General features: G+C 43.3%; 1 protein-coding gene across 2 annotated transcripts in view; it reads right to left on the reverse strand.

Moving 5' to 3' along the window:
* LOC308394356 (neuronal membrane glycoprotein M6-b-like) overlaps window positions 1-17,845 on the reverse strand; it is a 54,118-nt gene that overhangs the window by 28,151 nt on the left and 8,122 nt on the right. The window contains exon 1 of one of the 2 annotated variants that reach the window (XM_080878636.1): window positions 1,248-1,449. The exons of the other annotated variant lie outside the window; for it this stretch is intronic. Within the exon in view, the coding sequence (XP_080734762.1) occupies window positions 1,248-1,317 (70 nt within the window). The 5' untranslated portion in view covers window positions 1,318-1,449. Of the gene's footprint in view, window positions 1-1,247; window positions 1,450-17,845 lie in introns of those variants that run through there. 2 annotated transcript variants of the gene reach the window in all.

Raw genomic sequence — 17,845 nt, forward strand, 5'->3', positions numbered from 1 at the left:
GGATGTCTGATCAGCTGAAACACAACCCTTCCCCAGGTGTAAACATAAAAAAGGTGTTTATCTTTAAAACACCCATCACTGACTAAATTACGACTTACACCTCAGACTGTTTGTGCTGCACATTCACATTTTAGTAAGTCTATAATCACCAGGGCCTGTTTTCAGCTGCCCCCAAACTGCAGGATGTGATTTTTACTACCAGGCCACAACGAAAACAAATCAGTCACATCCACTCTGTATGGATGTCGAGTCCTCCGACGCACAAAGAAACGCCTACACAGAGTCAGTATGAGCAACAGTTTGAGCACGATTTTGAGGGAAAAATATCTAATTGCTTGCTTGTCTTTGACAGGTGACAGGCTGTTTGCACATTTGCGCCTGTAAATTAATTCCATGTGCATGTAAAGGTCTAAATGTATTTTAACCACTGATGGTGTGACATACATTGTTGCATTTTCATTGCATTATATAAAAACGAGCATGGCGCAGGGGTCCAAATCGGCATGCGTGCATCACACAGAGGCTCTGTTTCGAGTGCGCCTGGGTTCTAAATGATGGACGCGACCATCTTTTTGCGCCAACAGGATCATTGATTGTTTCGTAGCCTCCGGTTCGTCTAATAAAAGCTGATTTTTTAATTATTTTTTTTAAAACAACAACAAATAAGAATCTCTTCTATATTCGATTAATCGCGCTCCTGACAGTTCAGCCCTCATGGAGACCGCCGATAACAATCAAAGCGGCTGCGGCGGGAGGATCCACCTGGCGGAAAACAATAATGCAGCCGTGCACGGCGCGCGGCCCCGTTATCAGCCGCTCATTAGGCAGGAATGAGCTCACGATCGTGCAGCAACGCAAAAGCAAATTGGCATTAATGCATGCTCCATAAAACCAGAACGAGCAACCTTCCCGAGCGCATCAAGCCGCCCACCCCCTCATTGTCTCCCTCCTGCATCCGTCTCCCCCCCCCACGCACACACATTCTTTGAAATCGCAAACCAAGACGTTAAATTGCGCTCGAAACCGCGCGAAATAATCTCGATCACCATATTCCCACGTCGCCAAATCGCCCTCAAATAGGTGTGCGGCCGCAGAACAAAAAAAGCCATGCTATTGTGTCGCGCGCAAGCGAGAAAGCCATTGCAAGTAGGTTAAACCCGCTCGCGCTGGCGCAGACGCAAATGTCTCCAAAGACAGGGGGAAAAAATGCCAAAAACGCGCAAATGCCAGCTGCGGATTGAGCGTACCTTTGCTCTCCTGCCCCTCGTCCTGAGTCTCCTCTGCGTTGGACTCCATGGCAGGCTTTGTCCCGTCCATTATTTTAGGGGAATATAGTCTCCTTGCAGGCTACTTGCACTTGTACCTTACAGTGTGTGGATGATGGAGCCTATCCTGGTGACTGGATGCTCTCTCTCTCTCCGTCTCTCTCTCTCGTACACACCCTCCCTCTCTCTCTCCCGCTATCTCCCCTTCTCTCTGTTTAAGCTCGCCACCGTCTCTCTGTCTATATCAACAATCCAGTTTCGAAATGCAAATGCACACGCATCGGTGTTACAGAACAATGCCCCCAAAATAATGGCTGCCGACTCCCTTTTTGGCGCCCAAAATCATCCTCATGATGTAAATTACTCTCTAAATATATTTTGGTGACATATTATTGCAAAAAAAAAAATTAATAATAATAATAAAATCTTGTCAGACTGTTTCATCTGTGGATTCCTGTGATTTTGATTTGTTTTATTGTTTGCTTGGATAAGGACAAAATGTGCAGGTGATTTCAATATGCAAACTCACGAGTAACCATGCAACCACAACCACAACCACACACACACACACACACACACACACACACACACACACACACACACACACACACACACACACACACACACACACACACACACACACACCGCCCCCTCTCCATCTGGTGAGCTAAGAGAGAAACAGAGAATGAGGGAGGGAAGGAAAGGATGGAAAGAGGCAGAAAGAGGAAGGGAGGGAGTGAAGAGGGGAAAAGAGGGAGATGCTGTAACTGTGTGAAATAAAAGCGAGCAAGAACCTGAGCAGGAAGGCTGGGAAAAGGGGGTAGTGACTGATTTTCAGCTTTCTCTCACATTGAACATCAGTTATTTTAACACTTCTGAGCAACCAGCCAGCTCTCATTAACAGCCAGCACGCTTGGTTGTGTGTTGCATAATGGTTATGTTTCATTCAAAATCAATCTCTTGCTTTCCTCTTGTGTTTAAGTAGCTTCAATTAAACTCATTTGAGCTCTGACCGAACCATCTTTGACCAATTAGAGCTTCCGAACTGGTACAAAGCGACACGTTCACCTCTGCATTTCACTGCTGATTAGTTGTTCCCACAATCTAATGAAAAACCGATCAAGGTGGGTCCTTGAATCCCAGAGAAATGCCTACAAAGTGGGGGTGTTTATGCAAAGTGGGGGTCGAGGGAGTGTGTTGTGCAGTTTTCATCATTCACCCCATTTTCTAATAATAAACACATCCCCAAACAATGGGACACCATCTGTCCCGAATCCTCTTAAATAAGATTTTAATTTGAGCCCACGCGTCCCTGTTTTAGACAAAGCTCAGCTCACAAAAACAGTTTAGGAAATCCCCCCTCACCCCACCCCACCCCAACAGCCCCTGATGTTTTCATCTAACAAAACATCAGACGCCAGAATGGCTAACGTGACATATATGACATTTAGTGGGTCCATTCACCCTGAGGGTTGAAATTAACACCCTGCCCTGCACCATATGCAAGAGGGTCTCCAATCACACTGACTTTTTGACATTTGAATGGCTCTAAGCACCACAAGGAAACCTGAGCCTGCTGCATAAATGAATGACCACCCAACGAGACACCACGAAAACATGTAGGAGTCAAGGGAGTTTGGTAAGAAGTATTATTCCCTTTAATGACAGCACACTTCAGCACCGGAGCCAGATGATTAGTTGAGCTTCTGCCATACGAAAACATGTAGTTATCATAGAGCATAATTATTTCTTTGTGTGGTCCACAAAAATAAAAAATAAAAATCCACAGTGATACAAAGGCTGTGAATAGCTCCCATAATGATTCATCTGGAGTTTTTAATTAACAAGTTAATCATTATAATTTCATGAAGGAAACTGTTCTGCTCGAGAACCTGAAACAGCAAATGTTTGCCATTGTTGCTTAAAAAGTGAGAGAAAATGAATGGATACAGCTTTAAAAGGCAATTTAGACACAGAAATACAAAATAAAAAAATCAGCAAAAAACATTTTAAATGAAAGGAAAGAAATGAGCTGAATTACCATTTTTGCGCAAACTTCCATAAAAAACGGATCATGTATTGGCTGAAAATTACCAGTAAATTTTCTTTCTTTCTTTTTACAATGTAGCCAAAAAAAAAAAAAAAAAAAAAAAAAAAAAATCCACCTTAATGACCATCAAGTGATTATTTATAAATACATTTTTGCATTTATTGCCCACTAAGCACTGATAGCTTGAGGCTAAAGTCATCATCTTGTTAAAACAAAGCATTTCCCACTAAAGTCAGTAGAAACAGGATCAGCAACAACCTTGGGAAATGTATCCAAATACCTCAACATGAAGCTTTTTTCTAAACAAATTTCCCTCCGGACACATAATGTGAAATTACTGGGCTGCTATGCTTAAGTTGGCCATTTATATTCACTGTCAAATTAACCAAATGACTTCAGTTTAAGTCTGGGGATTATTCCTTTTCACTTAGCTGTACTAGTTGCCAAGCACTACAGTCTATGCAGTTCTGTAGTCCATATAGAACAATGAGAGCTCATACAATGAGGATATTGAATAATCAGTAAATGGTATAATTCTGTTTTGTAGTTAATTTGATCTGTAGCAAAACACAGTCATGCGTTGGGACAAAAAAAATGGAAGAAAGGAGGGAAGAAATGCAAAAGGACCGAGTCACACAAACTCAAACTGTCAGTTACCAGGCTGGAAGGGTGAGCTTCAAGTCCCATTTTTCTCTCAGAACCCCCATAATCCCTTGCTGGGTCACACAGATTAAGGACTTGTCCACAAGATGAGATACAGTGCTTCCTGGCACTCTTCACGATCACCCTGCCACACACATGCACATGTGCACGATGTTAAAAACACACACGCATACACACACAACATGCCGTTTGGCGTTCCAGAGACGTCAGAAAGTCAGAGTCCTCATAATTCCTACCAAGTAAGGCGCAACAAAACTGTTTCTTTTTATGGTGGAATTCCAAGCAGGATTTCTTAAGACAGAGTTCTTCCAAACTTCTCTTACTTCACCTCACAGATTATTGTGTAACATTTTTTTTTTTTTTTTTTTTTTTTTTTTCTAAATGACATCAGAAACAGCAGTATGCGACATTACGTGATGGCAGAGCTTCAGTTCATCCTTTGTCATTTTTTTTTTTTTTTTTAAATAAATAGGACAGGGGGAATGAATGAGAGAGAGAGGGGGAGAGAAAGAAAGAAAACCAAAGGGGAGAAGAGACGGTGAGAAGGGGGGGGAAGAGAGAGAAAAAAAAAAAAAAAAATGGGTCACCTGTATGGAGAAAAAAACAAACAAACAAACAAACAAACAAAAACAAACAGAGGAGACAGCAAACAACAAAGAGCAACATAATAATAGAGAAAACAAAGCACCATCACAATAAACTAGCTAGTCATAGATATCAGTATTTACTAAGTAATAAACGATATTGTGCAGCACGCAAGATAGACAGCGCACAGTGTGCTTTGAGGCAGCAGCCAAGAAAGCTTTAGTCCGTGTCTGTGAATACCCATGTGTGCATACCTGTGTGGATCAGCATGCTTGCATTCCAAAGGTTTCTCCATGTAATGATCTGCTAGGGAGTGTGGGGGGGCCACAGCCCCGTCCTCCAGGGTGTGAAGCGGGTATGGAGGAGATCAAAACTCCAGACATCCAGAGGCCCCCAGAACACAAGAGACCATGGAAGACCAACAGAGGGGCAGCCGCGCCACTGTCCCAGTAAGAGCTAAGGAGAGTCCCAGATGAGGGCTCGCCCAGCAGCCGCGGAGCAGAAGTCAGGGGGAGTTGCAGTGACGCGCCCGTGAGCTCCGCCGGCCCCCAGCTGCGCCTGAGTGACCGAGCCCTAGGCCGAGAGGCCGGGGGCACCCCACCTCCAAAGGGGCCCAAGCGAGCCCCAGGCCCCAGGCCCCGACAAGCGGCCGCCAAGGAGTGAGCCGGTGTGCACCCGGACGCCCACCCCCAGACACAAAGAACCACCAACACACCGACACCTGAGGGAGTCCGCCACCGGCAGGGGAAGTGGTGGTGGGTGGAGATAGGCCTCCAAACCTTGGAGGGCCTGAGGTGTCCCCAGAGAGGTGGCGTCTGATACCCAACCTGACATATAGACACAGACATACAGGCACACACAGACACAAACATCCATTCCCACCCTCATGCTCTCATATGCACTCACTCCACACTCAACCAACGTGGAGACAGACATAAAGAGACGCTGTACACACAATCACACTCCCCAAGCGTACTCTACAAACCGGGTCTAGGTACCCTTGCCCCTGGAGGGCATTATTAAGTGTGTGAGTCACAGAATGAGCCAAAACCTTCACAAATGCAGCTAAAACCTGTTGGTGGTTCTACAGCATGAATTCATTGTTCAGACATTTCACTAAAACAACCAATTGGGGGAGATTACCAAAGTCAGCAGGATCTGAAGAATGAATATTCTTCAGATGAATTGCCATGTACCAAATTACATGGCAATTCATTTAAAATGAAAGGAAAAGGGTGCACCAACTGTGCCATGTTGCCATCCTTAGAGTCGTGCTCCTTTGTACTGAACTGACTCATCAAAGGGATGCATACTGTGTTTGTGTGTTTGGGGTGGCAGTCAGGTATAGAACTGTGCCTCTGTGTATTATTGTGAAATGATTAACAACAGAGTGAGACTAGGACTGTAGTTTGGACCCTAAACAGTGTGCTTGTTTCTGTGGGCATGCAGGGAAATGTCAGTGACGCCAGTAAATATTTAAAATGCAAACTTTTGAAGCCCGTGATCAGAAGTGACCCATGCAACAGCTGATTTTGGAAAATATCCAACATCTAGGTCATTTTAAAGTAGTTGTTAAGCTTGAAAAAAAGCCTCTGTGCTTCTGCAGCACTGCAGAAACTTTCTTATCTGCCTGCACAACTCTCTCGGTCCATTAAAGGCAAAGGCATGAGTGCCTGTCGACTGCCTGTCTTCCCTCATTAGAACGACACAGAAGGGAAAGTGGCGCTCAAATTGGGTCGTACTACAGTAACGAGCACACTGCAGCTCCTTCATGGGAGCAGATGTGCAGCTAATGTTGAATAAAAGAAGGAAGAAAAGGAGAACGCTGGGGCCTACGAGCGCCTCTGCAACGATAGCCATGAGCAGCTTCAAACTGACTTCAATCTAAATATTTCTACACCATCGTGATACTCTGGAGGTGGTCACATCCTCTTTATCAGCGCAGTCTCGTCTCAGAGTGATACAGGCTCTGCTGTTTCCATGGAGATGGGAAACACTGCCGGCAGGCTGCAGTGATTGAGATCTTTTAGCGATCCTATCAGTTCCTAGAAAACTTCTCATGTGGCTGTGGCTCTATGTCCCATCAGCCAAAACTTAAAATCTAATCAAGGAGATAACCATGACATGAAAGTTCTCAGTGTGCTATCAGTAAAACCGTTTCTGCTCCCACGACCAGCTCAGCCGAAGGCTACTGTTGATGACATGCAGCCAGTGTATTGAACGCTTCCTGTTGTTGTGAGGAAGAATCATCTTGTGCACTGTTAGAGTGCGTGTAAATAAATAAGCAAGTTGTCTAGCGTGAATCACCCACAAGACGCTTCGCTTCTTCTGAGTGCACATCTGTAAGTGCAGCAGGAAGCACCCTTAACCACATTTATGGAGATGACTGAAATCTTTGTACAACTACATGATGGATTAGAAGAACTTTCCCAGAGATGTTCATGATCCCCAGAGGATAACTCCTATTGACTTCAGCAAGCTTTGTTTTTCATCACCACCAGTAAAGGTTAAAATATCAATACTACAGTCTAAATATCAGGAGAGCAATTTGATGATTGTGAAATTTCTCAACAACTGCTGGATAGTTCACTCTAAATTTCCCCATTAGGAGAAATGTTAATAACTTTCTGTCTGTGAAGGTTCTCAGTCATCCAGGTCATCGTAGTCAAAGGAGCTTGCAAAGAAAAGCGTCTGGACTTCTTTAAGCCAAAACACAGACTTAACAATGTGGTGTATGCTGTACAGTGCAGCGAGGAATGCCCAGACCTCTACATCGGAGAGACCAAACAGCCACTTCACAAGCGCATGGCACAACACAGAAGAGCCACCTCCACAGGACAAGACTCAGCAGTCCATCTGCATCTTAAGGACAAAGGTCACTCTTTCGAGGATGCCAATGTTCACATTTTGGACAGAGAGGACAGATGGTTTGAAAGAGGAGTGAAAGAAGCATCTATGTCCACTGTGAGCGACCATCTTTGAACAGAGGCGGGGGTTTACGACACCAACTGTCTGCCATCTATAATCCAGTTTTGAGATCCCTTCCCAGACGCCTTAACGCCCACTCACATCCTGGGCCATCTGACCTCAGGAATTCGCATGATAAGGTGGGGCCAGGTTTCACAATGAGCTCACCCGAAACTCTGGCTGATTGGGACCCACACCCGCTTTCACACCTTGGCTCATGTGATTAGAGGATCATCAGGGGGTCCTTTTCTCCCTCTGTGGGGGGAAACTCCCACTAGGTTTATATCTGGGACTCTCCACCATTTGACCTTAGAACTGAAGAAGCTTCTCGGATGAAGGTGAAACGTCTTCAAGCAACTTAAAGAAGTCCAGACGCTTTTCTTTGCAAGCTCCTTTGACCGGTAATAACTTTCATTCAGCATCATTGACAGGTCAGTGTTCTTTAATTTATACTGTACTTTAGTTATACTAAATATCAGCTATATCTTGTGTTTATTCATCATCTTGCTTTCCATTAGCATGTTAATTCGGAATTAGCATTTGGCACACACCACTTCTGTGTTGTGAGCTAACAGAGCCATTAGCATAGCTGCACAACAGTTTAAATGCAAGTTGTTAAGATTTAAGCTGTATCCACGTAGGAAGTGATCAATCATCACTCGTCACATAGAAACTGAACATTTAACAGTGTTTCCTGAAAACCCTCTCCTGTCTGATCATTTCCTGATAACATTTACATTTACAATTATTGATTACACAGCGGTGGAGAGTAGACTTTATCAAAGTAGATGTCTTTCTGAAAGCGCTGTAACTAAGTTTAAGAATATAATCCACCCACTGTTATCATCTTCAATGCCCTGTACCAACACAGAGCAGAGCAGCTATCTGAACGCTACTCCAACAGAGGTCGATTATCTTGTTAATAATTTCACCTCCTCACTACGTACGACTCTGGATACTGTAGCTCCTGTGAAAACTAAGGTCTCTAATCAGAAGTACCTGACTCCGTGGTATAATTCTCAAACACGTAGCCTAAAGCAGATGACTCGTAATCTGGAGAGGAAATGGCGTGTCACAAATTTAGAGGATCATCATTTAGCCTGGAGAAATAGTTTGCTGCTTTATAAGAAAGCCCTCCGCAAAGCCAGAACATCTTACTATTCATCACTGATTGAAGAAAATAAGAACAACCCCAGGTTTCTCTTCAGCTCTGTAGCCAGGCTGACAAAAAGTCAGAGCTCTTTTGAGCCAACCATCCCTTTAACCTTAACTAGTAATGACTTCATGAACTTCTTCACAAATAAAATTTTTATCATTAGAGAAAAAATTACCAGTAATCATCCCACAGATGTAATATTATCTACAGCTACTCTTAGTACCATTGATGTTAAGTTAGACTCTTTTTCTCCAATTGATCTTTCTGAGTTAACTTCAATAATTACTTCCTCCAAACCATCAACGTGTCTTTTAGACCCCATTCCTACAAAACTGCTCAAAGAAGTCCTGCCATTAATTAATTCTTCGATCTTAAATATGATCAACCTATCTCTAATGATCGGCTATGTACCACAGGCCTTCAAGCTGGCTGTAGTTAAACCTTTACTCAAAAAGCATCTCTAGACCCAGCAGTCTTAGCTAATTATAGGCCAATCTCCAACCTTCCTTTCAGATCAAACATCCTTGAAAGAGTAGTTGTCAAACAGCTAACAGATCATCTGCAGAGGTTTATTTGAAGAGTTTCAGTCAGGTTTCAGAGCTCATCACAGCACAGAAACAGCTTTAGTGAAGGTTACAAATGATCTTCTTATGGCCTCTGACAGTGGACTCATCTCTGTGCTTGTCCTGCTAGACCTCAGTGCAGCATTCGATACTGTCGACCATAATATCCTATTAGAGCGATTAGAACATGCTGTAGGTATTACAGGTACTGTGCTGCAGTGGTTTGTATCATATCTATCTAATAGACTCCAGTTTGTTCATGTAAATGGAGAGTCCTCTTCACACACTGAGGTTAATTATGGAGTTCCACAGGGTTCAGTGCTAGGACCAATTCTGTTTACATTATACATGCTTCCCTTAGGCAGCATCATTAGAAGACATAGCATACATTTACACTGCTATGCAGATGACACCCAGCTCTATCTGTCCATGAAGCCAGATAACACACACCAATTAGTTAAACTGCAGGAATGTCTTAAAGACATAAAGACCTGGATGGCCGCTAACTTTCTGCTTCTTAATTCAGATAAAACTGAGGTTATTGTACTCGGCCCTGAAAAGCCTAGAAATATGGTATCTAAGCAGATTCTTACTCTGGATGGCATTACCTTGGCCTCCAGTAACGCTGTGAGGAACCTTGGAGTCATTTTTGACCAGGACATGTCCTTCAACGCACATATTAAACAAATATGTAAGACTGCGTTCTTCCATTTGCGCAACATCTCTAAAATTAGAAATATCCTGTCTCAGAGTGACGCTGAAAAACTAGTTCATGCATTTATTACTTCCAGGCTGGACGACTGTAATTCATTATTATCAGGAAGTCCTAAAAACTCACTGAAAAGCCTTCAGCTAATCCAAAACGCTGCAGCAAGAGTCCTGACAGGGACTAGAAAGAGAGAGCAGATTTCTCCTGTTTTGGCTTCCCTTCATTGGCTTCCTGTTAAATCCAGAATTGAATTCAAAATCCTGCTCCTCACATACAAGGTCTTAAATAATCAGGCCCCATCTTATCTTAATGACCTTGTAGTACCATATCACCCTATTAGAGCACTTCGCTCTTGCTCTGCAGGCCTACTTGTTGTTCCTAGAGTATTTAAAAGTAGAATGGGAGGGAGAGCCTTCAGTTTTCAGGCCCCTCTTCTGTGGAACCAGCTTCCAGTTTGGATTCGGGAGACAGACACTATCTCTACTTTTAAGATTAGGCTTCAAACTTTCCTTTTTGCTAAAGCATATAGTTAGGGCTGGACCAGGTGACCCTGAATCCTCCCTTAGTTATGCTGCAATAGTCATAGGCTGCCGGGGGATTCCCATGATGCATTGAGTTTTTCCTTTCCAGTCACCTTTCTCACTCACTATGTATTAACAGACCTCTCTGCATTAAATCATATCTGTTATTAACCTCTGTCTCTCTTCCACAGCATGTCTTTTATCCTGTCTTCCTTCTCTCACCCCAACCGGTCGCAGCAGATGGCCCCGCCCCTCCCTGAGCCTGGTTCTGCCGGAGGTTTCTTCCTGTTAAAAGGGAGTTTTTCCTTCCCACTGTTGCCAAAGTGCTTGCTCATAGGGGGTCATATGATTGTTGGGTTTTTCTCTGTATCTATGAAGCGCCTTGAGGCGACTTATGTTGTGATTTGGCGCTATATAAATAAAATTGAATTGAATTGAATTGAATTGAATTGAATTGGCCCGGCTAAAACAGGACAGTTGGCAACCCTAAGGTTGTTGATAAGCCAAGGTAGCTGATAAGTTGCCTGGATAATCTTTCACTCGCTGCGCCCACGTCCTCATTTTAGGTTTGACAGCGTTTCGGTAGATAGAGGTGAAAGGCTTGAACATGAATTGAGCTGCAGTTTAAAGAAGGCCTGTCTTATCTTATTTTACATGTACAGCACTTTGGTCAACAGTTGTTGTTTTAAATGTGCTATATAAATAAATATAACTATTTTTGTTTGTTTGTTTTTTTGTCTGAGTCACCGAATGTGACTGACCATCTGGAACAAAATGACTGTGTGTACATCAGAAGTTATTGTCTGCCCATGGCCTTTTCAAAACCCAGAAACTATACTAAGGGTCATTAAACCACACCTTTACTGATATATACTGAGGTCACAACTGTCATTGAGGGTACAGGGGAGTTTGTCTTTATGTGGAAAAGAGTTAAAAGGGTCTTGACCTTACTGTGTCAACTGCCTTGAGATGATTTATGCTATGATTTGCTGCAAAATAAATACATCTGAACGGTTGCATCACTTTGTCAAAAGACCAATGCAAACAAATTGCAGGATGAATGTACAGTGACAAAGAGCACTAAAGTTCAAATGCCTGTTATTGTTTCCATAATCTGCTCCTTTGTCTTGTGTGTGACGCTCAGTCTCACTACAGGCATCGCGTTGACCTTTTAACTGTCTTCCTGACACGCTGTTCAACACCATTAAGCATCTGTTTTGTTGAGCTATGAAGCCATGAGCTCTGATCCCAGAGGATGGCCTCATGATGACCTGCAGTATCTGTTGGTCCGTGCCTAGAGAAATCAGTTGTGCGCCACTCAGAGCTATTTGTGCCTGTCTTTGTCTAATGCAACTTCTATGTCAGTGAGAATGAAATGATCCTTCAGGAGAAACAGTATACGGAGAATTAAAGGTGGGCCGTTTCTTCTGCTTTGCAGTTGTGTCGACTTTTTTGGTTGCATGGATATAAAGCTTTCAGTTTCAGGTTGACACATACCTATTTTATAATAACTGTTGTTACAAAATTGAGTGATGGCAAAAGGTTTAGCTGAAATGATGACACAGTTATTAGTAGCCTGTAGCTACAGCTAAGTGATGTACGTAGCTACCATGCCAACCAAGTAAGCTCATAGGAACAAACTTCTGAAAAATGGACTACAAGGGCATGACAGGGTGGAGTATAAAATACCAGAACTGAACAGTTTCAGTTCAGCTTGAATTATGCAACAAAAACAAACCAACCATATTTGTCCAGAAAGACAGCACCACCAGGTCAGTGACAGATGGCCTCACCTCCCTGAGTCTGGCTCTGCTGGAGCTTTCTTCCTGTTAATAGGGAGTTTTTCCTTCCCACTGTTACCAAGTGCTTGCTCATGGGTTAGGGTTTTTTCTCTCTATTATTGTAAGGTTTTAATCGTACAATACAAACTGCTTTGACATGAGTTGAACTGAACTGAAGTAAGTGGCTGCCAAACTTTTAGAATATGAAGAAGGATACTAATTATTCAGACCAAAGCCATTTTTGTACCAAGCTGCAAACATGGTTATATCTCTTGTATAGTTGTGCATTTTAATATCAGAGTTGATGGGAAATTGAATCACTCAAGTAGCCATTAGAGGAACTGCAGTTTATGGCACTTCTGTCTTAGCTTCATTTTCAGCCCTGGCAGCATGGTGGCACGGTGGTTAGCACTGTTACAGCAACAATGTTCTGGGTTTCTGACTGCGCCTTTCTGTGTGGAGTTCGTATGTTCTCCCTGTGGTTGTCAGGGTTCTCTCCGGGTACTCTGGCTTCCTCCAACAGTCCAAAGACATGCAGTTAGTGAGGTCAGGTTAACTGGTGATTCTGAAGTGCCCATAGGTGTAAATATAAGTCTGAATGGTTGTCTGTTTCTGGCAACCTGTCCAAGGTGTACCCCGCCTGTCGCTCTATGACAGCTTGGATAGGCTGCAGCCTTCTGCGACGCTGAATTGGATAAACGAAAGAGAATGGATGGATGTATATTACCGTTGCAACCAAAGCAATCACCTTAAAGTTTTCGAAATCGAACTTCTAAGGTAAATAGAAAGCATCGATTAAGTTACTTTTTGTAAACTTTACTTATTGGGCTCACGAATCAAATTGTATTGTGTACTCGTTCTTCTTTCCACAGCTTGCTTGTTTCACCCCACAATAACCAGTTTCACACATACACTGGAGCACTGATTTTTCTTTACATTACTCAGCCAGACTGGTTGAATCCAATGTGGCCATATAAGGACAGAGTGGGTGACTGTCGGCCAAATTCAGAGCCAGTGATTGGGTGTGACTTGTCCTGCCTCCTGCATGCGCTAATGTGTCTGAATCTCCTGCTGCTAAATGCGAGAAAGGGCAACCAGAGACTCTGACTCTGCAGACACTGTCCAGAGTTCATGTGTGACAGCAGCTGATGTTTGGGTGTTTGCCTCCATTAGTCAAATATAAGAGTTGTATCACTAATGCTGAAAACAGACCATCACTTAAGCGAGCAAAAACATGCAAAGACTGGTACAAACACTAACGCGCGCACACACAAACATTGTCTCAGCGACGGCTTTATGAGCCTCCCGCTGTCGCTTTAGTCTAATCCTTGCTTTTTTAATGGGCTTTTGGCTTCCCCTAAAAGGAAAACCTTTGCCAGAGAGTGAGGCTGAAGTTCTGCACCTTGCTCATCTCTAACCTGAGACAATCCTTTTAATTTATCAGTAGAAACAATGTGCCTTTGTGACTTGTCTGGCTTTATTCATCTGCGTGTGTGTGTCTGCTCATTGGTGTGTGCATGTGCGTCCAGATCTGGTCTCTTAATCTGTGGTTATGATGACCCAGTTTCGCCTCCGCCCTCTGCCGTCGGTCGCCAAGGAGACACTTCCCTCTCATTCCTGAACCAAAACGTTGGATGCTGACAAAGGTTAATCTACCTTGAATGCACACACACACACACACACACACACACACACACACACACACACACACACACACACACGTACACACAACTCTAAAGATGTCAACACAAATACAAACATTTCATTCAGGCCAGTGTTTTTGTGGATTTTTAAAGGAATGTTCCAAACAAATGGGATTTCTTTCCATGTTCCTGTCCCCTCCATCTCTAGCTCCACTCCACACTTGAAACAGGCACACGGGCAACTTTAATGCAAATTCATGCAAACTAATCCCGTCATGCTTCGTCATCATCCATGCTGGCTGAAATGCCTGCACGTCATTGTGCTCAGAGTTTTCCCTGCGATTGTGATTTCTTAGTCTTAATTGCAATACAACAGAGCACTGAAGCTTCTGTTTCAGCATCTCACCCTCATCCTCACTCACACAATCAAAATGCTTGACCGAACGCCCACCCTCTCCTGTGCAGAAATAAAATCTAACTGGGAGAGCATCTCCCATACATTTCATTTTATTTACAATAGCTGACTCCTGTCACTACGCATGGGTTAACCTACACACACCTAGAGACACACACACACTCACACACACGCGTCTACACGCCCATCCCCCCAGGGCACCCTCCGCTCAGCAATTTATCAGACGAGCCACTAATCCTGCTGGCCCAGATTTGGTCCACAGTCTGCTCCACATGATGTTACGTTGTCATCGTCATCCAAACAACTGCGCGCACACCCAGCCTCGACCTCAACCACGCACAAACAAACATACATATATATATACACACCCCCACCCCACTTCAGACTGCCTGCCTGCATCATATGACCCCCCCCCCCTCCTTCAAGAGTCATGTGACTGCTGCACCTGTGAACTACTGTACGGAACTGCAGCACACACTGGCAGCAATGTGGGATAAGAGATGCTTCCCATCTACAGTGTGCAGGCGCGCCATGAGTCACTGTGTGGAGGAAATGCAAAGCAGGGTGGGATCATCATCTTCTTCACCATCATCATCACTGCAGAGGTGGGGGAACAGCAGGGGAGGGAGGGGAGGTGAAGCAGAATGGCATCCCCTGCTGTCTGTGGGTCATGTGTATGTATTTTTATGTACTGTCTATTTCTTGCCCGAGTGGGCTCATGAGATCTGATGTGTGACTGTTTGCATGTGCCGGGATTTGAAACGACGCCCGCCTCGCAGCTTTGTGCATCAGTGCGTTGTCAAGGCAACAGGTCCTCTCAACGCCGACTGATTCCGACACATAAAAAGTGGCTGTTGAGCTGAGTTTAAGGAGCCTGAATATGAAAGCAAGTGTGAGGGCTGTGTTTACATATTGGCCTCAGTCAAGGCCGAATCAGTGGGGCGGGTACTAAGCAACAGCTTTCAAAACATTAAAACACACTGTACAAAGAGTAAGATGCCTTCAAACAATAGCAAAATCAATAAAAAGCGTAGTAAGAGAGAAAAACAAATACTACTAGTTCATTTCTTACATTGTTATGGGCAAAATAATGATAGTTTTTAAGACTGTTACTGATATTTGGTGATTCAAAAATCTCCAAAGGCTGATATTTTTTTCTTTTAGACGAATTAAACATGAACAGATTTCCCAAACATTTGTTATCTGTAACTATTTAGGAGTTTTTAAAGTTACAGTGTGTAAAATCTCATCACTAGATGCCAGTAGATTGAAGACAACTGAATTCAGTTTTCTTACCTATTTCAGTTCTATCCCAGCTATGGAGGCTGCAGTAGGACAAACACGTTTTAATTCAATTCAATTCAATTTTATTTATATAGCGCCAAATCACAACATAAGTTGCCTCAAGGCGCTTCATAGATACAGAGAAAAACCCAACAATCATATGACCCCCTATGAGCAAGCACTTTGGCAACAGTTTTAGTCAGCCAAGTGAAGACCGTTCCCAATAAGGGCTGCAGCTGATCCATCCATTTATTTTCACTTATCCAGGGACGGGTCACGGGTGCAGCAGCCTAAGTAGAGAAGCCCAGGCTTCCCTCTCCCCGGCCACGTCCTCCAGCTTGTCTGAGGGAACTCCAAGGCGTTCCCAGACCTCTCCGGTGTGTCCTGGGTCTGCCCTCTCAGTGGGTCATGCCTGGAACACCTCACCCAGAATGCGCCCAAACCACCTCAACTGGCTCCTTTCGATGTGGAGGAGTAGCTGCTCTAGTCTGAGACCCTCCCTGATGGCTAAACTCCTCACCCCATCTCTAAGGGAGAGGCCAGCCAGCCTTCGGAGCAAGCTCATTTCTGCTGCTTGTATGCACAATTTCATTCATTTGGTCACTACCCAGAGCTCATTACCATAGGTGAGGGCAGAGACATAGACCGGTAAATCAAGAGCTTTGCTTTTACACTCAGCTCTCTCTCTCTTTCAGAAAAAGGCGCACACTATATTTGAACATAAAGACAAGACAAAATGAGAGCTCTATAGTGAAAATGAATACAAACAAGTAATTCTAGATGATCTTCTTTTCACAACCACTGGAAGTCAGAATCTCTTGTAAAATGGAAAAGATTCAAGTCATGTGTTCATAGGGGTAGAGTTAAATTCTTTCTTCTTGGTAATGAGCAGTCTGGAGTTAGAACAAGGTAATAATGGCCTCTCATGTGCTTACACATACGCAGTTCTTTCCTCTCTTTTGAGATGTTAAAGGTTGTCAGATAAACAGAAACCACTGTACAGCTAGTTTACTAAATGCACTTCAAAGTGAGAGTGGGCCACTTAATCTGTTGGAATCAGGCTCAACACGTTAAACAGTGAAACTGATTGAATCTTAAAAGAAATAGAAAACACTTAAAAGTCATTACAAAGCAGAGACCATCTCTCTCATACTCAGCAGGGAAACCTGGAGGCCATGAATCATGAGGAGTGTAAACCATTCAGCTGTTTGTGAGCTCAGCGAGTGTGATTGCACAGCTGGAGCTCCGATCAAGCACTGCACGATTCAATGAGCAAATCTTTTTGAGGAACTAATTCTCGTCATTCAGGAGACTGTAAAGAAGCGCTTTGTGCATAGTTGCGATGAAGGCTTACAAACAGGTATTTATTAACTCTCAGCAAACCACGTCAACTGTTGTTGTCTTTCTCGAGCTCCACGTGTGATCATCAACAGTCCACCATGCTCTCGGCACCAATCCTCTCACCAGCCCCACAGTACCTCATCAAAGTTCAGCTTTAAAAACTGAGGTCTGCGTTGCTCCAGTCAGTTTAAATCAAACCTCCTCTAAGAGTTTCAAGAGGGAGGGATGTTGTTTTAGGTAGTTGCAGGAGTTAAAAGCATACAAGCTTTTCACCTAACTGTTACAAGCGTCTTCCTTGACTCTGTTGACTGAACAAAAACGACACAAGCCTGAGAACAACATGCCACAGGGAATAACGGCACAATAGAAAGGTGCTTGGAGAGGTGTGACTGGCACTAAAATGTTAGGACTTTCCTCACAGTGTGACAGAAACGCATTGCTACAATAGGTTGCAATAAAATCTGTGACCACACTTACAGCTGTTTTATCCACAGAGTAATTTTGTTGCAGGAGCACAATGTAAAATGAACTTTACTTGTTCCAGTTCATTCAGAAATTTACATTCAATTTTTTTTTGCCAAGCACATTTTCTTTCATGATTAACTATCGGAATGAATAAAGTTTTCCTTTTTTTAAAAATATATTTCAGTTGCAGTTTACTCAAAATCATTGCTTCATGAATCATTTTTCAACACTGCAAAAAAACCAAAGAAGTAATAAAAACATAATATTTTTTCCCCACAACTTTGGTTTATTATTTCAAAATTTTGACTTGCTATCTCAAACGTCTTAAGAAATCAGTCAAGATTTAAAAAAAAAAAGAGTTATTAAGTTGAAACTTTGAGTTAATAACTCAAAATTGTGACTCATAGATCACAAATGTTCTTGTTCCAGTGGTGGAA

The sequence above is a fragment of the Rhamphochromis sp. 'chilingali' genome (genome assembly GCF_963969265.1).
Source record: "Rhamphochromis sp. 'chilingali' genome assembly, chromosome: 3".
Taxonomy (NCBI): domain Eukaryota; kingdom Metazoa; phylum Chordata; class Actinopteri; order Cichliformes; family Cichlidae; genus Rhamphochromis; species Rhamphochromis sp. 'chilingali'.